Raw genomic sequence first — 22,869 nt, 5'->3', positions numbered from 1 at the left:
TTAGAATACTATGAAGTCGATTTCAGCAAACTTGAATAATGAGCCAACATATGAATATATTTCCGCAGGATTCTAATTCCTAAGAAATAATCACCTGCATACTATACACTGATCCAACACTAATGTGACAATGTCTGTCCCTATTACATCACTAAAGCAGTAAAAAACATTGTTCATTCGTAGGTACAGCCACTAATTCTCTAAACAAGTCGAGCATTATGAGGGAATCAAAATCAACGTGATCAACTGAAAAAAGACATGGGTGAGAGCTCAAATGTTTCTATTCATAATAAACTGTGTTACATGTGAGCTAAGGGGAATCAGTAATTCAGAAAAACAGTCAACCTATTATCAAAATTTCTCAGCTGGTTTAAGGTGTCCTATCTGTTCTACAACATTATTTACACTCCTTGTGTTCCACCAAAATTTCCCGTGATCACTCTGTCTGTTTTCATCATTTATGACATCCGAATCTTTTCTGGCCGATTGAACTTCTTGTGGATCAGATGCACCAGGATTCTCTGTTAAGAATTGCTGCCAGAAAACATCATTAGCTCCGGTTGGTACTGGAGCATTGACTCCAGCTTCTTGATCTTTCGAGGCTAGAGAGTCAGGAGCAACGGTTGGAACGGGCTCCAAATTCATGTCTATTCCAGGGGATTTACACCGAAATTCCTCACTAACTTGTCTGCAAGATGTAGCAGGGCTACTGGCATGACTTACACATCCACCCAACTCCAGGTTTGAGCTTGAATCAAGTGGACTAACTGTTTGACCATAACTAAGGATAATGCCTTCCCAAAATGTGAGAGACGTCTCAATAAGTTCAAACTGCTCTTTTTTAAAGATTGAATCAAAACTACAACCCATATCATCTCTACCAATGGTTTGAGTTGTCCCCATCTGATTGTCCTCAAGTTTGTCTTCATTATTGTTGTAAGAAACTCTAGGTAATCTCCTCTTTCTCTCGGGAGTTTCCAATTGTGGCAGGAGGTCCAAGTGAAGTCCGGGTTTCTGCAAAATGCGAGCCATTAAACTGATAAATGATTGCATCTCCTGTTGCACACATTGAAATCGATCTTTCAAATTTTGCATTTGCAATCCAACTCCTTGATACTCTTGTTCGTGTTTTTGCAACTCAAGAAGAAGCTGCTCTTTATCCAGTTTCAGCCTTTCAATGTCATCATTTAAACCATTTCTTTCCACTTCAGTTAGAGGAGATATTCCTTGTCCATGAAGGTTCTGTAAAGAATGACTATGGACTGGTTTTCTCCTGTGAATATTCTTCATCAGGTGTGGCTTACTTCTAACAAAATCGTCATTAGCAAATTCCCATTGTTCAGGATCCACCTTTCTGAACCCCTACAATAATGAATAAAATATACAAAAAATAAAAACACAGTCACACTCACAACTATAGTGATGAAACAGACAACAGAAAGCAAGTTAACAAGAAACTCATCATCTTACATAAGTATTGAGCTGCCTGATGAAGCTGGAGAAGTTGCTATGCTTAAAGAATTTAGGCAACAAAACTGATGAGAACTCCAGTGGGTTCCATACAACAAAGCTTTTATCACTAGAACTCCACGAAACAATCGAATTGGTTGAAGGGTCATCAACCATATCATACGTTTTAACTAAAAATGGAGGCAGTGAAGTCAAGCCGCCTCCCTGAGCTTCATCCATTCTATATCCTAACCTCTCCAATCCACAATATAAGAACCCCCCAATTTAAAAAACCAGAAGCTATACATTAACAATCTCCAATCCTTGTAAACAGAATACCAAATATCAAAATCCTTACTTAAAAATATCAATAGAAATCTAAAGAACTCACCATCTGGAACAATGAAAACAATCCACCCACTAGACAAGAACTTCAAACCTCAAAATCGAAAACCCCAAGTTGGGTCACATTTAAATTACAAAAGCATCGCTAAAATCCCAGAAATTTCCATCGAAGCTTGATTTCCAGGCAAACCCAGTTCAGAATTCTCGAATTCCCAAAAGGGTTTTTGAAGGAGAATAGGAATTAAGTTGAACTTGCTCAACATAGCCTAAAGAAGAGAGAGAAAAAAATAAAAAATTATGGAATGGAGGTTAACAGTTTGAATTGAACTAATAGTATACTTGATGTAATCTAAACAATTGAATTGAAAGGGGAAAAGGGAGGCGACTTCAATTCAATTCAACAAACAAAAGGAGAGGGAAAAAGAGACCATTAAAAATTCGAGCTCTGAGGGGAAAACTGTGGAAACCATAGACAAGCCACCTGTAGTTGTTTTCCTTCACTTTGATTAGAAGAAAGATACATGGAAATCGGAAATAAGAGAAATCTTAAAGAAAATTATCAAGTCGCTAAAATGGTGGAAAAGATAAAAGATGGGAACTTGAAGGATAAGGCAATCATTATTAGGCGTCCAATTATTAAAATGATCGAAATTGAAGGAAGTGCACTAAAGATTGACCACAACTACTTCATCTTAATTTTAATTTCTAGATTTTATTTTTTTTTAAAATATATATACTATTGTGTGCATTTTAGATAATGAGATTTTGAGTTAAAGTACATGGCTTCTAAATTTACAAATTAACGTTTTTTGACCGTAAACATTTTTTTTTAAAAAAAAATTTAATTTATGTACACTACTTATGCTTCCAAATTTCTTTTTTTGATTATCTATTTTTTACCAATGGTTTAAAAAATAAAACCAAATTTTGAAAACTAAAAAAATAACTTTTATTTTATTTTATTTTGAAGAGTTTGGCTAAGAATTTAATCACTATACTTAAAAAAAGATACAAATCATTATAAGAAAAAGAAATGTGGATGAAATATGCTCAATTTTAAAAAACAATAACAAAAAATTAAATGGTTATCAAATGAGACCTTAATTTCTAAAATTTGATTTTGATAGCATTTTAATTCGGCAAGGTTCCTCCTAAGTACTAACAAATAGTTGGTGTAACATGCAAATTTTATTTTAAAACAATTGTTGTCGGATAAATTTTTGTTAATCACAAATTGTCATGTTATGAATTTAAATTGACGATAGGTAAATATGAGACCAATTACAAATTTACAAATGTCCTTGAATTAAAATTAAAGACATAAAAGTTGACAAATCAAATGATGTCATTTGTTTAAGTATTGATTCATTGGACAATATCATTCATCCAATCAAGTTATGTCACGTGACAATTGGATCCAAAAACTAAATTATTTTGAACTCATTAAAATAATGGAATAGTTGCATAAATAGCAATCATACTTTAAATATTAACATTTATAGCATAAGGGGAAAATATTGTAGGTATAGCACAAACTTAAGCCCAGGTGTTTGAAAAGACTAAAATGCCCAAAGCCCACAACCCATAACCAACTTAGAGCATCTTCTTCAACTTTCGCTCCTAAACCCCATATTTCATACTTCCTATATCATCTGTTGCGTCATAGTTATCACAAATAGTTTATATCATTGATAACATGTTAATAGTGATCTCATTAATCTTATGCTATCAATGATAACTTCTGAACATCTCATTTATACTTTGATTCAAGAATCAATTTTTTACTTAAATTCATTAAGTTCGGTACCAATGATAAATTTCTATAAGTGATTATTGACTTAAAAAGAAAACTATCAATTTTAAAAGATCTACCAATAATAAAAAATTATCAGTAAACATACTGTTTGTCATTAATAAATTTTTATCATGACTATTATCAATTTGAGAGTTTTAGTTCATTATACCGTAATAATACACGGATAATAATTTTAGTTCCCTTCAAGAGCTTTTTTCCCTTTTTTTTTGGGTACTGGGTTAATTTGATGACGACAAACACATACAATTCTTGAACTTAAATTTCAATTATCCGAAGCGAGACCCATTTTTCTCCCTCTAGTTCGTGCAGTCCCTTTCCGGAAAGACGACGGATATCGACGGATATCAGACGATCGGGAGGGTCTGCTATGCCATGCTTTCAGAAGTGGATTTGGATTCTCCACGGAGGCCATAAAGTGAAAAGGAGAAATTTAAGGAGGATTGTAAGAAGAAGAAGAAGAAAGAAAGAAAGAAAATAACAAAAATATACATTTGAATCTCGAAAAGCTACTGCGAGTAGAGAAGTAGAGGAAACCCTGTGATTGTTTCTTCGTTGCTTATTAGTTGGAATTTTATAAGAAGAAGAATGAAGAATGAAGAAGATGAAGATGAAGCACAAAAATCACAATAAAACAACGGCTTTGTTGGAAGCCTGTGATCAACGCTCACAAATAAGGGTATTCATGGGTGGGTTGAAAGACTTTTTAACCAAACCCAATTGTTCGGATTATAAATTTTTTCAACCAAATAACCCTTATTAAAAAATGAACCCAACCCAACCCGATCATGAATTATTTGAGTTGGGTTGTTTCGGATTAATCGGGTCATTTATTTAAAATTCTGTTATAAAAAGAAGTAAAATATAAATATGTAAAAATCTAATTTAATTGTATTCATATATTGAATTAAGATTAACAACTCAATTTCAATTTATATAGTGAAAATTTTCTTTCTAAAGTGTAGAGAAACTACTTTTAAAAGCTGTTAAAGAATAAATTAATAAAAAAAATATTGTAATTAAATAAAACTAAAATCAATATATGTATAAACAGTTATATTATAAGTAATAAAAGAATATATTTTAAAGTTAATAATAAATTCGGGTTGGTTTGAGTTATATTAGGTGAACCCATGAACCAACCAACTCATAAAATTTTCATTTATTTGAACCCAACCCAACCCAAATGAGTTGATAACATAACTCAAACCGCACGGGTTGGATTGGGTTGATCGATTTTTTTGGGTCATCGAGTTTCTTGAACACCCCTACTCACAAAGAATAACAAAACACTTTTATTTGAAAGACTCTTAAAATTTGGTTCTCACTTTTAATCTAAATCTTGTTGTGTATTCTCCACAAACTTGCTTACTTTAAACAATACAAAATCAATTCTATTTATAAGATTCTCATGGGTCCATAACTCCCATACATAAATTAATAAAACCCATATTAACCCCTATACTTTAATTCATGAAACTCTACTAAATTAACTCTTATATTAACTTGATTAATTTATTTATAACTTATTGATTAACTCTCGTTCTTTAATTCATCAAATAACTTAACTAGAAAGCTAAAAAATGTTTAATTTTCAACTAAAAATTCCAAGAAAAGTTCTCAATTTGTTGAACACATCAATTTTAAGTGGTTTCATGAAAATATTCGTAATTTGATATTATGTTTTCACATATTCAACTTGAACCTCATTCCTTGTAATGCAATCTCTGATAAAATAAAATCTTGTATCAATGTGCTTGTTGCGATCATGAAACACTGAATTCTTTGTTAGAGCAATTGTTGACTTATTGTCTACATGGATCATTTGCGTCATCTTGCAAAATTTTAACTATCTTCCGTAAATTTATTAACCAAACTGCATGACAAACACATGAAGCAGCAACAATATATTTTGCCTCACAAGTAAATAATGTCACAATAGGTTGCTTCTTAGAACTTCAAGTAAAAGCAGTACTACCAACAAATAAAACGTATCCACTTATACTTTTTTGGTCATTAATATCTCTAGCCCAATGACTATCACAATAACCTTCAAGCTTGAATTCTTTAGATGAAGAATAAAATAATTCATAATCAAGCGTGCCTTTGAGGTAACAAAGAAATCATTTTGTCACTTTCAAATGAGTAGTTATAGGAAATTCCATGAATCGACTCACTAGTCAAATGCGGAAAAAAAATATCTGGTCATGTGCAAGTCAAATATCTCAAACTCTCAATTAAGCTTTTGAAATATGAAGGATCAACGACATCTTCTTCATCATATTTGGACAGTTTTGTCCCAATTTCTATCGAAGTTGTGACAGAATTAGAACTTCTCTGAAATTTCTCTAGCATATCGTTCTTGAGAGAAGAAAATACCTTCTTACTATTTCACCTCAATGTTAAGATAATATAATATCAACCCAATATCTATCATTTCATGGGTCATCACCTTCTTGAGATCTTCAAACGTATTTGCAAAACTTTCTGTAAAAATTAAGTCATCTACATGCAAACAAACCAACAAAATATCTCTACGATCATTAGTCTTAGTATAAAGAGAATGTTCATAAGGGCATCTCAAATACCCATTGTCAAGAAAATATTTGTTGATTTTGCCATTCCACGTTTTTGACACTTATCAATACAACACCTACTTTAATTTCATGACTTTATCTTCTTGATCTTTCACAACATAGCCAAGAGGTTGTTCTAAGTTGACTTCTTCTTTCAAATATCCGTACAAGAATGCTGATTTTATTGGGTTTTATGTCCTAAAACTCGTGGTTTGTAAACAATAAACTTATTCAAGATGTTATTGCAGTGTTGATTCAATAAATTTATTATTGAAAGTATGAATTGCTTATTTCATTTTAGAAATAATCGAAATCCAATAAACTAAAGATCCATGGCTATTACATGAGTACTTGAATTTTATGTGGAGACATAAGAGTGGATCAAGTTTGAGTAAATAGCCAAAACGGTCTATAGTATACGGAGAAAGTTGGGTACCTTATTCTGGTAACACTATCGGATGCGACCCATTTTATAGATGTTACAATTGTTGTAAATTGTTGTTGGGATTGATGTCCGAATTCTCCCAGAGTCTCGTTGTTTTGTAAAGATACACATTGTTCAATGAATAAAATAAGTGTTATTTAATTCTGACATTTACTCATATCCAATAAACAAAGCTCATTGATTATCTTATGTGAACTTAAGCATGTATATGTGATATACAAGTAGATCATGTCTTAAGTGATAACCTAAATCGGTCTGTAGTATAAGGATTAAGGTGGGATACCTGATCCTGGTGACACTATGGATACGGCCTGTTTTGTATAGGTTTGCAAGTGTTGTAAACTACTACAGATGGTAGATCCTGACCATTCATGTGGAGAGTGGAGCAAGGTGCTATACAAAGAGTTTGTATAAGACTTGGACCACGAGATGACTAGATTCTGTATATAACGCCGTTGATACTAGAGACTTGCATCTCACCTAAACAACCATAGGTGACACGACTTCAATCCTGAGTGTTTTGTGAACTCCTGCCTTTGAGGGTGGTCCTTTGATTAGTATGGGTGAGAGTGGCCAGATTTTTCAACTCAACATGCCTACCTTTTTGGGGACTTGTCTGATCTGGGAGTTGGGAACTCAATTCACAATAAGGAATTCACTTCTTTCCCGAAGTAGGGATAAATAGAGAGATTGCTCCCTTAAGGGCTGATTCTGGGGCTTGAACATAGTGGCCACAACTTCTCTTTGGAAGAGAAGACTCGATCATAGTAGGACTATGATTATGTTCATTAGAGGGATCAGTGGTACTTAAGGAGACAGATTTAACTACAGGGGCATAACGGTTATTGGCCCAGCTGTATCTACGAGCGATCTGTGAAGGGTTGTCGCACTGCTCATTGGTTAAGATGGACACATAATATATTTGTAGTGAAGAGAATTCAGCTACCGATCTTTAGTGGAGTGCCTGACAGTTAATGGATGGTGGATCCCGTGACTAAAGAGTTTAGTCAGTTATTCACGTACCGTTGGAACTTCGGATCTACAGGTCCATGAGGTCCCCTTGGTAGCTTAGATTCACGTTGAGGATCAGTTCTTGTGTTTGATTTGAAATGTTCAAATTGACAAGAGGTATTTTGATTATATATGATATAATCGGTATGATGTATGAGATACATCTAGTGGAGGATTGATGTAAATGAGATTTACATTAAGTACGATGGAATAGAAAAATAACTATGATTTATATGTTTCATGAGATGAAATATTTAAAACTATAGGTTATAAATATAGTATGATAAGTTGGTTATCATTTATATTTATAATAATATTAATTATTAGATAATTAATACTTTTTCTTTTAAAATAACAAAAGTAGTGGGTGGTTATTGGATCATGGTAACCATGATTTTAAGGAAAGTAGTTTCCTATTTTTGAAAAGTAGAAGTTTTCACAAAATTTTGAAAAGAATTTGAGTTTTCTCTCCGGCGAAAAGAAACTCACGGAAGTCGTCAAGTAAATATAGATTTACTAAACGACGGCTGGACGAGCTAAACAATCGTGCAGGTGCTAGCTAAACGATCGTGCAGTGTTTACTAAACGATCGCATAGCTTTGCTAGATGATCGTTGGCCCAAGGTAAACAATCATATAGAGTTGACCGAGCTAAACGATAGAACTAAACGATCGCATAGTTTTTGCTGGACGATCGCATAGTTTATCTAAACGATTGGCATCACCTATACGATAGGTCTCCGACCTCTCCCACTTGCCCAGTAGTGTATGCGACCGTTCTTTTCTCTGTTCGTCTCCTCACACCAAGTTCAAACAGAGCCCACCCTCTAGATTCTCACACCGAGAATACCAAGGTCGCCTTGTTGGTGGTGTCAGACTCAACTCAACATCGTCGAGGTTTTCTGGAGGCCGTTCGTGGTGCTGCGGAGGAGTTCGTGATCGAGAAGATCGTTGATGACGAGCGCGAAGTGTTCGTGCGGTGTTGCGGTCGTGTAGATCGAGCGCTCGTGGTTTTGGTTGTTTGATCAGAGTCGCGCATCAGAGCATGAAGACGTTTCTGCATATGTGTGTAGAGTTCTCTTTATGCATTTGTTGTTTCATGCTATAATTTCTTTGTAAATTGTATAACCGTCTATGTTGAAGTCGATTGTAAATAATTTGTTGATTCATGATTGTAATTTGGAATAGTATTGTTCTGCTGCTCACGGAAATCCCGATTCCGATTTCCTTCAATTGCTACAAATGAAGTGATCCTAATTCGTTCATGTGGAGGCATGTGAGTGGAGGCATCCTATGCAAAGAGTTTGTATAAGATCGGACCAAAAAAATAAGTCACTCTTATTTTATAACGCTATATGTTTAAGACTTTGACTACTTCAAAGCGATGACCTAAGTAACCTGACCTTAATCGTGAGCTAACTATGAACTCTTGTTTATTCGAGATTATCCTTAGATTTGCATGAGTGAGGGTTGGCTCAACAATGTCAACTCAATAAGCCTTCCATTTCAGGGATAAGATCGGGTAGATAGCTGGGGACATAGGGTGCAAGATGGAATTCACTCCCTCCCACTTTTACAAATAGTAGAAAAGTTGTTCCCTTAAGTACTGACTCCGAGTCTTGAACAAGGGGCCCCACCCTCTCATGGGCCTGAAAGGGACTCGGTTTGCTGATTACAAACTAATTGTTCATTAGAGGATCAGTGGAACTTAAGGAACAAGAGGTAATCTTGGGGGTAAAACAACTATTGACCCAGCTGTTTTTTCGAACAACCTGTGAAGGGTTAACTTACTAATTAGGGTCATATCAAATTGACACAATTATATCTATAGTAAGGGGAGTGCAACTATTGGGTTTTAGTGGAGTGACCTGATAGTTAACGAATGTTGATTAGTTCGGTTTAAAAAGTTTAGCCAATTAATCTCAGATCGTTGGAGCCCATGATCTGTAGGTCCATTAGGTCCCCCTACTAGCTCACAAACCGATTAAACCTTAGAATAGAGTGATGAGTTTAATTTGAAATGTTCAAATTCGAATTAGGGGAATTAGTAATTATATGCGATATAATTACACATTTAATTATCGAATTAAATGAAATTGGAGAATTTGTTAATATTTAAATTTGATTTAAATATTAAATTACATGAATAGGGATTCATGGTTGTAAAACTAGTGTTTAATTAATTTAATATTTGATATTAAATTAATAGAATTAATTAAATTATTTTTTTAATTTTGAAAAATATTTTTAAAGTTAAAAGATTTTTTATTTTTTATTTTTGGAAAAACCCACTTAGTGGGATTTTCCCACTTGCATAAACATTCACAATTCCACTCCAATTATTGAAGTAGGAGGTGTCTACTTCATGTTGTCTTAAAATTACATGCTGGTTTGATAAAAGCTGAAGACTTCAGTTGAGTTAACTCCATCAGTTCTGAATTCTACAGAGAAAACTGATGAAGAAGGAGTTCTTCATGTCCATCTAAAACCATTAAAATTCTCTCTTAATTCCATCAATTCAGCTCATTTTGATTCTCACAAATCAATCTAAGATCCAAAGAGAATAGTAGGGAAGATTTTTTTGGTGATCTACACCTTGTAGCTGAGGAGATTAGAGCTGAATTTGAAGTTTAAAGTCATAAAAAATGAGTCTTTTCTAAAACCCTCTTTTTATTTAATGGCTTAATTTGATGCTAAAATTGATGAATTAGAATACTTAATGATCCTGAATTCTTCCGTTGATTGCTTGCTAACTCCAACAGATTTAACATCTATTTGAAAGATCTTCAATTTTCTTTGAGGAGCAAGTGCAATCAGCAACCTTATGGTTTCCAAGTGAGCAACTGAAGCAAATACTTTATCGTAATTAATGTCTTTTATTTAAGAATAGTCTTTTGCAACTAATTTTGCTTAATGTCCCTTCGCTTCTCCTTTTCATTTCTTTTTGACTTGAACACCCATTTAACACCAACTACTTTCTTTCCATTTGGAAGAATAGAAAGTTCCCACGTATCGTTCTTCTTTATGGCTTTTGTCTCTTCGCCCATAGTAGTTTTTCACTTTTCATCTTGCAAAGATTTTTCAAAATTCAAAGGTTCATTGTTACCAAATAAACAAAAAAAAAAAAAAAAGAGTAAGATTATTAAAACTTTGACTTAACTCTTCAGTTTCATCATATATGTCTCATAAACTTCTTATGCCATGAGGTCCTTAACTTAAACTTGTAGATGATGAAGGTGGGATTTGTTGTAGAAGGATTAGCGACATTGTTGATGTTAATAGAGAAGCAATGTCACTAGACTCATCATCATCATTAGGAAAAAGAAAACTTGTAGTCTTTTGGTTCATGATTCCAATTCAATGTTGCTTCATCATCAAACACAACTTCTTTGCTTACCATTCTCTGCTTTGTAACATGATTATAAAGCTTGTAGCCTTTTAAGATTGCATCATAGCCAACAAAAATACTTCTCACTTTTATCATCAAGCTTCCTACACTTTTGATAAGGAATATGAGCATAAAAAATACTTCCAAATACTCTCAAATGAGCGATAGATGGTATTCTTCCTGTCCATGCTTGTTGAGGCGTTTTGTTCTAGAAGCTTTTAGAGGGCAACAATTAGACAAGTGTACAACACTTTCAATAGCTTGTGCCCAAAATTTTTTTGGCATCTTCTTACTCTTCAACATGCTTCAAGTGATATTAAGTATCGTTCTATTCTTTCTCTCAACAACACCATTTTGTTGAAGAGTTCATGAAACTTTCATTGGTAGATGAATTCCATTTTTTGCACAAAAATCTTTGAATTCATTTGAAGTGAATTCTCCTTCCTCGTCTTATCTCAAGGCTTTTATATAATAACCGCTTTCCTTTTCAACAAGAGCTTTAAATCTCTTGAACATGCCAAATACCCATGATTCTTCTTGACAAAATAAACCCAAGTTTTTTACTGAAATCATCAATGAATAATAAGAAATAATTATTCTTACCAAAAGCATTTGGTTCGATTAATCCACAAAGATCAGTGTAAACTAACTCTAGTTGTCTCCTTGCTCTTGAAGAAGATTCTTGCGGAAAACTTTCCTCGATTGCTTGCCATAAAGACAACCTTCAAAATTGATCTGGATGTTTAACATGTGGCAGTCCTTTCACCATGTCCTTCCTCGCTAACAGTCTTAAGCATCAAAGTGTTGAGGTAACTGCCCTAAATCTCGTGGTTTTGTAGTTTATAAAATTATATTTGTACAAACATATTATTTATTTAATAAAATTAGTGTTATGTTATTTGACATTTAGTTGTATTAACAACCAATAAACTAAGATTGAAGGTTATTAGATGAAACTTAAACATGTATGTGAAAACATGCAGGTGGATCATGTTTAAATGATAACCTAAACAGTCTGTAGTAGATGGATAAGACTAAGTATCTTATCCTGATGACACTACTATTACCCGCTTTGTAATTGTTACAATTGTTGTAAAATGTTACAAATGATATAATCCTAATCATTTATGTGGAGAAATGTGAGTGAGATATCTTATACAAAGAGTTGTATAAGACTGGACCACAAAATGAATAGTTTTTCTCTATAACACCGTTGCTAAAAGAGACTTACATTTCATTAGGATGACCATAGGTGACTTGATCTTAATCCTGAGTGAGTTGTGAACTCTTGCCTATGAGGGCGGTTCTTTTATCTGCATGGGTGAGAGTGGCTAGATTTGTCAATTCAATATGCCTACCATTTCGAGGATTTATCTGATTGGGTAGCTGAAAATATAACTACACAAGTAGGAATTCACTCCTTCCCCATTGTAAGAATAAGTAGATAAATTACTCCTTTAAGGGTTGATTTCGGGTGTTGAACAATGTGGCGCTATACCCTCTCCTCGGAGATGGGTTTAGTTATAACTGAATTATGACTAATTGTTCATTAGAGGGATCAGTGCTACTTAAAGAGTTAGATGTAACTATAGGGGTAAAACGGTTTTAACATAGCTATACTTACGAGCAATTTGTGAAAGGTTAATGCACTGTTGATTGGTTATATCTAATAGACACAAAAATATATCTATAGTGCGGAGAGTGCAGTTGTAGGTCTTTAGTAAAGTGACCGGCAGTTAATGAAAGTTGATTGATTTAATTAAAGAGTTTAATTAATTAATCAAATATCATTGGAGATTTAATCTATAGGTCTATAAGACCCCCTTATTAGCTCAATAATGATTAATGAGAATCAAATTGATTTAAGATTAATTTGAATTGTTCAAATTAATTAAAGAGAATTAATTATATAAGATATAATTAATATAATGTATATGATATATTATAATATAAAGTTTTGATGAGAGAAATAATATTCAAATATTATTTATATGAATACGATTCATATAAAAACTATAGGTTAAATACAATATGAATAAGATCATATTAATACTATAGGTTATATGAGAGAATAATAAACTATAAGTTATATTATATGTGATATAACATATAATTTAATATTTATATATATATTAAGTTAGTTAATATATTATTATTATTATTATTAAAATTCAAATTATTTGAATTTTGAAAATTAAAAAGGGGGAAGTTGTTATTTTGATAACTTCTCTCAATCCCTTTTTCTCTCAATTACGTGAAACACAGAGGGGTTTTTTTTTATTAAGTGAAAAAGTTTCATAAACTTCTCGATCTTCATCATCTTCATCCTAAATCAATCTCTCTGTGTAGAAAATTCTCTCAGCCAAAATCTCTTCTCCTTTCACCAAAATTAAGCAACAGAAATCCACACCTCTCTGTTGATTCTCACCTTGCGTGGTGGTATCCCCTGTCACTGTTGTGTTCGTGGACTTGCTGAGTTCGTGAGGAGAATTTCAAGTTCATGTTGTGAATGGAGAGGAAGCAAAAAGATGGCTCTCCAAGGGTTAGTATCACGATCCCTTCTCTTTTCTGTATATTCAGTAGAAATGCATGCTTAGGGAAGTTTATCCTGTTTCCGTCATCTCTGTATTCTTAAGTTATGTAAAACGAAAGCAAGACATGACGCATTCAATTGCTTCCATTTCGGGGTATTCCAAACCCTTCACAAAGTTTAAGTGCTCAAATCTCAAGTGCCAAATCCAAGATGGTTCTTTCGAACATGACTTCAAACATTTGGCAACATCAGTTTGAATGTTTGATAAAAACATGTTATTCTTCGTCATTTTCACTTTAGCAACCATATTATCATGATTATCCCTTATGGAAAGACTATAATCCTTCATCAAAATATTATAGCCTTTCTATAGGAGTTGTCGTAAACTCAAAATATTGTTCTTCATATCAGGCACATAATAAATATTAAAGATAAACTTATGCTTCCCATTCTTCAAGTTGATCAAAATCTTACATTTTCATTTAACAGGATCTTTTATGGCATCACCAAATATGATATTACCACCAACAGATTCATCCAGTTCCACGAACATCGACTAACATTCACACATGTAATTTCTTGCACCGTTATCGAGATACCATGCATTGTTTTCACATGTTTCTTCACCTTTTCATTCTAGGATAAAAAATGACTCGCCGCTTTTTTCATCTTTATCAGGATAATTTGCAATTTCTTCAACTTTACTTCTACATTCTCAGGAGTAATTGCCAAATTTATGACAATTGTAACATTCTACTTGTCTTTTATCATACATTTTGTCATTATTTGGTCTTTCTCCATTTGGCCAATAATTTTGTTTTCCATGGCCTCTTGATGAATTAGAGTTTGAATTACTCTCACCAAATTTTCTTTATTGACTGTAGTTTCCTCGACATCAGCCTTTGAAGTCACCATGTCCATGATTGTTACCACGTTCTCGACCTCGATTTCCTTTTTCTTAGCTATCTTCGTTATCTCTCAACTGTAACTTTGATTGAAAAAGTTGCTCCGTTGTTTGTTTGTTCTTCTTGAAAAACTTTTCTTCATAGGCTTGTAAAGAAAATATAAGTTGATCAACGGACATTATACTCAAATCCTTTGATTTTTCAATAACTACAACGATGAAATTGAACTTTTCATCCAGTGAGGAGAATATCTTTTCTAATAATTGCTCATCATTTATTGTTTCACTATATATTTTTTTATTTACTACTGCTAGCAATCTTGAAGCACAATTTGAAATCGATTCAAACTCTTTCATATGTAGTGATTCATAATCATCTCTCAATTTTTAGAGGCAAATCTTATTGACTTGATATACTCCTTTGTAAATATTCTCCAAAATTTGTCATGGTTGATGTGCAGTAATTGCTCTAAAAATCTTCTCAAAATTTGGATCCTCAATGACTTGATGAATAATTATCAGAACCTTTTGGTCTTTCTTTCTTGTATTTTGCAAATCTTCTCATTGAGCTTGATTTAAAGATGCATCACTTTCTGGTTCTTCATAACCATTATTAACAATGTCCTATACATCTTGTGAATCGAGTAGAGTTCTCATACGAATACACCAACTGCTTTAATTTTGTTTCATAAGTCATGATACTTGGAAGGGAACCAAATTGTTATTTTCCATTTGCAAAAACGTTTATTGGTTTCTAATTTCAAACACAAGCTCTGATATCACTTTGTTCGAGGTGTATGATGAGCACTCATAAATAAATAATCAACAAAGAATATTTGAGAGAAAACAAAAAACACTTTTATTTGAAAGACTCTTGAAACTTGGTTCTAACTTTTAATTGAACTCTCGTGTATTCTCCATAAGCTTGTTTGCTTTAAACAATACAAAACCAATTCTATTTATAGGATTCTCATGGGTCCATAACTCTCATACATAAATTAATGAAACTCATATTAAACCCCATCCTTTAGTTCATGAAACTCTACTAAATTAACTCTTATATACTTAATTAATTCACTTATAATATATTAATTAACTCTCATTCTTTAATTTATCTAATAACTTAACTAGAAAATTAAAACATGTATAATTTTCGGCACAAAAATGGAAAAATGGTAAGTATTAAGAAGGAGATATTTAAAATTTGTGATATTTGCAATTTTTAAAAAAAATGCTATATATGCAAATATCAAATTTAAATTTGCTCTCCTTTATGATTATACTAAAATAATTAATTCAGAAAAATTTAAAAATACTATATTGGCTTAAATTGAAGCTTGAAATTATGTAGGTAATCAAAGTAAAAGTTACGTAGGTCTGTCTTTTTTGCAATGTTTCATTTATATTATTTTAATAATATAATATATTTTAGCTGTTAATAATTAATTAATTAATTACCTATTGGACTAAGAATTAATTGAAAGTTATTCCCTTCAATCAGTTTAATTTAAGTTGTTTCATATATAGATTGTATTTGTAATTTTTATAAATCAACCGAAAATAACTTTCATATATATGAATTTTATCGAAGGAAGTGAACATTCAAATTAACTTAAAATAAGCTTATGAATGCTAATATTTTGGCTTTTTTAATTATTTTTTTAATATGGAGAATAAGTCGGTTCTTCTTTTCTTCTTCTTGAAATTCAAACACATTATCCTAAAATAAAACAAAATAGATATAAATAAATTAAAATGTTACATTTATTTTCCTTTTAGGAGACGGATTTTCTCTCCCTATAAAAGGTTATCCCTTTCTCCAATATCTGCTGATCATTTTAACTTTTTATCTCTTTTTCAAATTCACTCACAATGGTAAATTGGGTTCCAGTAAAGGTGTTAGGCCAAGGTTCATGTGGCAAGGTGTTCTTAGCAAATTCAACAATGGAACCTCTTGATTATATTGCTATTAAAGTAGCTCGCCTTCATAATAGTTCTTCATTGTCGTGGGAAAAGAACATTTTAAAACATTTCATCGGATGTCCAGAGATTGTTCAATGTTTAGGGAGTGAGATAACTATAGACGGAAATTACCTTCTTTACAATCTCAAGTTAGAATATGCTGCTAGTGGAACTTTAGCTAACTTGATTGAACAACGAAAGAAGTTGCCAGAAGATGAAATGAAGGAGTATCTCAAAATGATACTAAGAGGGCTCTCTTGTATTCATCACAATGGATTTGTCCACGTCGATTTGAAACCAGATAACATTCTTGCATTTCCTCAAAACAATGGCAAGATGAAGTTGAAGATTGCTGATTTTGGACTTTCGAGGAGATGTGGTGAGAAGGATGAAGTGGATGAAGATAGTAATTTACCAACATTTAAAGAATGCCAAATTATATGTCACCTGAATCGATTATTTCTATTGAGTTCAATAGTGCTCTTGATATCTAGTCATTGGGTTGCATTTTAGTTGAAATGGTTACTGAAGAGGCAGTTGGGAGGATTTCTCAAGTCTCACACATTTGGTTTTAAAACTTACACATGATATGGAAATACCGAAAGTACCCGAGGAATTATTTGAAAAAGGAAAGGATTTTATCAAAAAATGCTTTGAACAAAACCTAAACAATGATGGATAGCAATATGTTACTTGAACATCCCTATCTTATAAAAGAAAAGGAAACTAGAAATAAAGATAATGAGGTACCTATACTTCTAAGAGAGGATCGATTAAGTAATTATGGTATAAGAAAACTTCCAGGGATACCCAAATTTCTAAAAGAGTTTTATTTGCCTCATCTAACGTATGCTTAGATCGAATATTTGATGATTTTATTATTTGTTTTCGTGCCTTTAAGATCATTATTTTTGTTTTTTTTTTTTTTTTTAAATGGTATATAATTAACTATATATTATTCCAACTAAATGAGACATTGGCTTTAAAGCATAAAACGAATGCCTAAACTGAAAAATAGCAAATAAATAAATAAATAAATTTTATTTATAGCAAAGATGATAATAGTGTATATAAATTATACTGTATTTTTCAATTTTTGTCCTCACAACTCACTCGATTTATAAAGAGGGATAAAGTATATCTCCAAAATTTCCATAAAACCAACCTTTCATCGACATTTTTTATAGTTTTACATCAAATTAGATCTCATATTTCTATTGATATGTAAATTTTAAACTTTGATGATATTTTTAAATATTAAATTTTGAATTGGTTTCTTCCTTTCCATTAGGTTTTCGATTCGAAGTTTTTGAATTCCTATCTTTTGGGCCTTATTGGGAGTAATGGGCAGCAATGAAAATAAAAATTAATAATTTGAGGGTTTATGTGGGTTCTTTTTGCTATGTTTTATTTATATTATTTTAATAATATAATATATTTTAGTTATTAATAGATAATTTACAATAATTAATTAATTAATTGTTACCTATAAACTAATTAAATAATCCAAAACTATTCTCTTCAATCATTTTAATTTAAAACTCTCTTATACATAAATTATATGTTAAACTATACAAAATACCTCTAAATTTTTTACTTTATATAAAAAATACTCTTGAACTTTCAAGAGATTCAAAAAAATCTGTAAACTCCCAAAATGAGTTTAAAATACCTAGTGTTAGTTTTGGATAAAAACCATTAGTATTTTGTGTAAAAAATACTCTTAAACTTAAAAAAAATAAAAATAAAAAATAAAAAATATCTTTACTATTATATGAACAAAAATTGTTAACTTTGTCTTACTTCTCTATTTTCTCCAGTCTCTTCTTCCATACTCTTTTACTCCTCTTTACACTTCAATTGAGATATATGAATTATAATAAGGTGAAAGAGAATAATGGAAGCACCAAGAGGACTTAACTGTATTTTTTATTTGACTATTATCGTCTTTGCATGTTTTAAGGGGAGATTTTTTATTTCGAAATTTTGTTAGATTTTTTTTTTATTTTAACTTGAATTTTTGGTTCTTATTTTGATGGCTGAAAAATTTAGTGTAAGAATTAGAAAAATAAGAGAAAAGTGATAATATGGATATTAAAATAAAATGAGAATATCTACATAATTTGTTTTAAAATTGACTTTTTTTCAAAGTCAAGAAAATTTTAAACATATTGATCACCATATTAATGGTGGAGGCATTTTCAAACTTTTATTTTTCCAATAAGCCTATGATCGGCCTTTGGGCTTGATGGTCTTCTTATATGATATGATCGACCTTTGGGCTTGATCTTCTTGTTGGATGATCGACCTTTGGACTTGTTAATATCGGCTTTTGGACTTGATATCTTCTTAGATAAAGAGTCTTTAGGCTTGTTGATCTTCTTGGATGATTGACCTTTAGGTTTGATGATCTTCTTGGATGATCGACCGAATGATCGACCGACCTTTAGGCTTGATGATCTTCTTCGAGAATTAATTTCTGCTTCCAGAGAAACTTGTTTCGTGGAGTTGAACTTGAGTTGTGGTCAGATCTCTAGTATTTGATTAAAAGGGTCCTCTGGTTGTTAGGAGAATTATCTCTAGGTTGAAATTTAGAATTCTTGACCCCCACAAAGGAGGAGAGCTCATCTATTTATAGAGTTCTCTGATGGGCTTCATGGGCTTGGGCCTGGTTAGCTGGTTTTAGGTTGGTATATGGCCTGACCTTTGGGCCCAATTAATTGGTTTTGAGTTTGATTTGACATCGGCTCAAATTCAACCTATTTTTGGGCTTAATTGAATTTTAACCCAAATAATAATATCAAATTGGTCCAAATTAATCTTATCCGATTCAACGGTCATGATTACTTGGCGTCATTGGACTTTTTCTTCAACTTCAATTCGAGACACATGTCCACTCCTAATTGGTTCCAAATTTGATGATTTGGAATTTGGTCATTAATCTAATGAATGACAATGCAGTTTATGATTGGTCCAAAATTTCATCTCTATTCATGTGCAAAAAACGGTTAAGTCGCAAACTTGAAACGAATAAATCTAATCGTCACAAGTGGCATACGACGAACAATTGAATTGTCGGAAGTGGTGTGCGACATATTTCAAAGTCGTTGCAATGAGCGACAAAAAATGATTTTGACGCATGTTAGCTCAATTAATTGGACGGAATGTTTGGCGCCCAATCTTAGGGTTTGCGACGAAATGGACTTTAATCGCAAACCCACCCTACGACAAAAAGGGGCTTTTGTCGCAATAATTTGCGACGAAAATAGAATTAGTTGCAATAGTTTGCGACAAAATAAGATTTAATCGCAAGATTTGTTTTTAGAACCATTCACTTAGGGTTTAGTCTTTTGCTTGTTTAGTCTGTCGTTCGTATAAGAAGAGTCGTCGTGCGCCATTCGTCTGAAGTTGAGAGGAACATTTAAAGGGGGGATCGTCGTCGTTGTTTAGAGGACTGCACATTTTATTATTTTACCTACACGTTCAAAGGACCATCGCTGTTCAAAGGAGCTTCCATTTGTTGATGATGAAATTTTTGGTGATTAACCATAGCAGTTTAAAATCTCCATTCACTTAAACCTCATTTTCAAGAAGACGCATAAGAGGAACATGTTTGTAATCTCTTTATTTTGCTGCTACCATTTGATAATTATTTTAGGTTTTAACTTTTGTGGGGTTTGGTTTTTTTTTTCTTGTTCAATATTCTTCAAATGATCGGTTGGAGGTAAATTTATTGATCGTTACTGAATTAGTGACTTTAACATATTAAGAGGTGACATTCTGCCTTGAATCAAAATTGGAGTTCAAATAATATTCCACGTGGCACAAAATGTAGGAAAATTTTGTGTTATATAGACATGTAGGGAAATTTTGTGTTGCTTGCGAAATGACATTTTGTGTAGCAAAGGAACAAGGGCAAAATTAAGAGGAAGGTCATTTTATGAAGAAACCTATTTTAGAAACTAATAATAAAAGGAAGAAATCAATAAGACATGATTTTAAACGATAACAATTTGATGCATGATAGTGAATCAATTTGGGAAGTTATTGATTTCAATTTGATGGCTCAATTTGGAAAGCTATTAATTTCATTTGTGTGGATAAATTGTGATTTGGAAGTAATTTTTGTGATTGAGTGTGTTTTTTGTTTAAACTTTGATTTTGAGAATATTTGTGTGATTAAGTTGTGGTTTGGACGCTATTTATTGGATTGGACTTTGTCGAGGGACTCATTGTTTGATTGAAAAATAATTTATTGTGTTCAAATTTTGTTTTGAAGTTTGTCTATGTGTGAGCAAAATTTTATTTGGAATTTATTGTGTGATTAGAAGTTGTTCTCTTTATTAACTGGATTGTATGATTACTCATTCAAATACTTTTGTTTCTTTTATATTTTTATAATGAATGTGGAAAAATCATGTTTACATTTATTTTACTGAACTATTAAGTCATGTTTTTTTAGCATGTTTATAATTGTATTATATGGTAACTATTGAGTATTCATATTTGTGATTGTTGTGAAAAAATGTGGTTTTGGGAGTGGGAGGAGAGGATGAATGAGAATTTATGTTTGTTGTGATTTGAATTTTATAATAATTATGTTCTAAATTATGTGAATTTAGTTATGTGATAATTATGTTTTTGATTAACTTCTGATTGATAATTAAAAATGAATTGCTCTTTTCATGGCAATGGTGAATATGTGTGTGTATATATATATATATATATAAGACTCATGTTTAAAATAATTTGATGTGTAGTATTTATGTGTACATGATTTAACCAGAATTTGTTGGTGGGAATGTTAAATCTTTTCGGAAGAATACATTCTAAAATCTAAACCAAACTTGTTAGTAGCAATATTCAAATTTTCTTTATTGACCATAATTTCCTCGATATCGGCCTCTGAAATCACCATGTCCATGATTGTTATCACATCCTTGATCTCGATTGCCTTTTTCTTAGCTATCTTCGTTATCTCTCAATTGTAACTTTGATTCAAAAAGTTGCTAAGTTGTATGTTTGTTCTTATTGAAAAACTTTTCTTCACGAGCTTGTAAAGAACCCAAAGCTGATCAACAAACATTATACTCAAATCCTTTGATTCTTCAATAGCTACAACGATGAAATTGAACTTTTCATCCAGTGAGCGAAATATTTTTTCTACTACTTGCTCATCATTTATTGCTTCACTATATCTTTTCATTTTATTGCTAGAAATTTTGAAGTATAATTTGAAGTCGATTCAGATTCATTCATATGTAGTGATTCATAATCACCTCTCAATTTTTAGAGGCAAAACTTATTGACTTGATCTACTCGTTTGTAAGTATTCTCCAAAATTTGTCATGCTTGATGTGCAGTAATTACTCTAAAAATCTTCTCAAAATTGGGATCATCAATGGCTTGATGAATAATTGTCAGAACCTTTTGGTGTTTCTTTCTTGCATTTTGCAAAGCTTCTCATTGAGCTTGATTTAAAGACGCATCACTTTCTGGTTCTTCATAACCATTATTAACAATGTCCTATACATCTTGTGAACTGAGTAGAGCTTTCATATGAATACACCAGCTGCTATAATTTCCTTTCAAGTCATGACACTTGCAAGGGAACCAAATTGTTATTTTCCATTTGCAAAAACGATTATTATTTTTCTAAATTCAAACTCAAGCTCTGATATCACTTTGTTCGAGGTGTATGATGGACGCTCACAAATAAATAACCAACAAAGAATATTTGAGAGAAAACAAAAAACACTTTTATTTGAAAAACTCTTGAAACTTGATTCTCACTTTTAATTGAATTCTTGTATATTCTCCACAAGCTTGCTTGCTTTAAACAATACAAAACCAATTCTATTTATAGAATTCTCATGGGTCCATAGTTCTCATACATAAATTAATGAAACTCATATTAAACCTCATACTTTAGTTCATGAAATCTACTAAATTAACTCTTATATACTTAATTAATTCACCTACAACTTATTAATTAACTCTCATTCATCTAATAACTTAACTAGAAAATTAAAACATGCATAATTTTCAGCACAAAATAGGAACAATGGAAAGTATTAATGAGGAGATATTTAAAATTTGCGATATTTACAATTTTTAAAAAAATGCTATATATGCAAATATCAACTTTAAATTTGCTCTCCTTTACAATTAGACTAAAATAATTAATTCAGAAAAATTTTAAATTATTATATTGGTTTAAACTGAGCTTGAAATTATGTAGGTAATCAAGGTAAAAGTTATGTAGGTCGGTCTTCTTTGCAATGTTTCATTTATATTATTTTAATAATATAATATATTTTAGCTGTTAATGATTAATTAATTACTTACCTATTCGACTAAAAATTAATCGAAAGTTATTCTCTTCAATCAGTCTAATTTAAGTTGTTTCATATATAAGTTGTATTTTAAAATTTTTATAAATCA

The 22,869-nt window shown here is 31.7% G+C and overlaps 2 protein-coding genes across 3 annotated transcripts; one reads left to right on the top strand and one right to left on the bottom strand.

Moving 5' to 3' along the window:
- LOC120083392 (heat stress transcription factor A-4a) lies at positions 1–2,431 on the bottom strand. 2 transcript variants are annotated; one of them, XM_039039142.1, is made up of 3 exons: positions 2,223–2,431; positions 1,471–2,060; positions 1–1,362 (listed from the first exon to the last, which is right to left on the bottom strand). In XM_039039142.1, exons 2-3 carry the CDS (start codon positions 1,687–1,689, stop codon positions 352–354), a joined length of 1,230 nt encoding a protein of 409 aa, XP_038895070.1. In that variant the 5' UTR covers positions 1,690–2,060; positions 2,223–2,431; the 3' UTR covers positions 1–351. The 2 variants fall into 2 exon arrangements, with proteins under 2 accessions (XP_038895070.1, XP_038895068.1); XM_039039140.1 differs by having other exon boundaries at positions 1,471–2,431.
- A 13,904-nt stretch (positions 2,432–16,335) lies between these two features.
- LOC120084170 (mitogen-activated protein kinase kinase kinase 17-like) lies at positions 16,336–17,000 on the top strand. The gene is made up of 2 exons (XM_039040065.1): positions 16,336–16,831; positions 16,939–17,000. The coding sequence occupies exons 1-2, from the start codon at positions 16,336–16,338 to the stop codon at positions 16,998–17,000; spliced, it is 558 nt and encodes a 185-aa protein (XP_038895993.1).
- Positions 17,001–22,869: the final 5,869 nt, after the last annotated feature.

The sequence above is a fragment of the Benincasa hispida genome, chromosome 8 (assembly GCF_009727055.1).
Source record: "Benincasa hispida cultivar B227 chromosome 8, ASM972705v1, whole genome shotgun sequence".
NCBI classification, from domain to species: Eukaryota; Viridiplantae; Streptophyta; class Magnoliopsida; order Cucurbitales; family Cucurbitaceae; genus Benincasa; species Benincasa hispida.
This window is presented reverse-complemented; position numbering and strand designations above follow the sequence as displayed.

Bases quoted from the DNA above. Each gene is read 5' to 3' on its own strand.
- LOC120084170 (XM_039040065.1), top strand. From the start codon at position 16,336: ATGGTAAATTGGGTTCCAGTAAAGGTGTTAGGCCAAGGTTCATGTGGC. The intron at 16,832-16,938 runs GTAATTTACCAA...GTTGCATTTTAG, and splicing joins GGATGAAGTGGATGAAGATA to TTGAAATGGTTACTGAAGAG.
- LOC120083392 (XM_039039140.1), bottom strand. From the start codon at position 1,689: ATGGATGAAGCTCAGGGAGGCGGCTTGACTTCACTGCCTCCATTTTTA. The intron at 1,363-1,470 runs GTAAGATGATGA...TCATTATTGTAG, and splicing joins TCAGGCAGCTCAATACTTAT to GGGTTCAGAAAGGTGGATCC.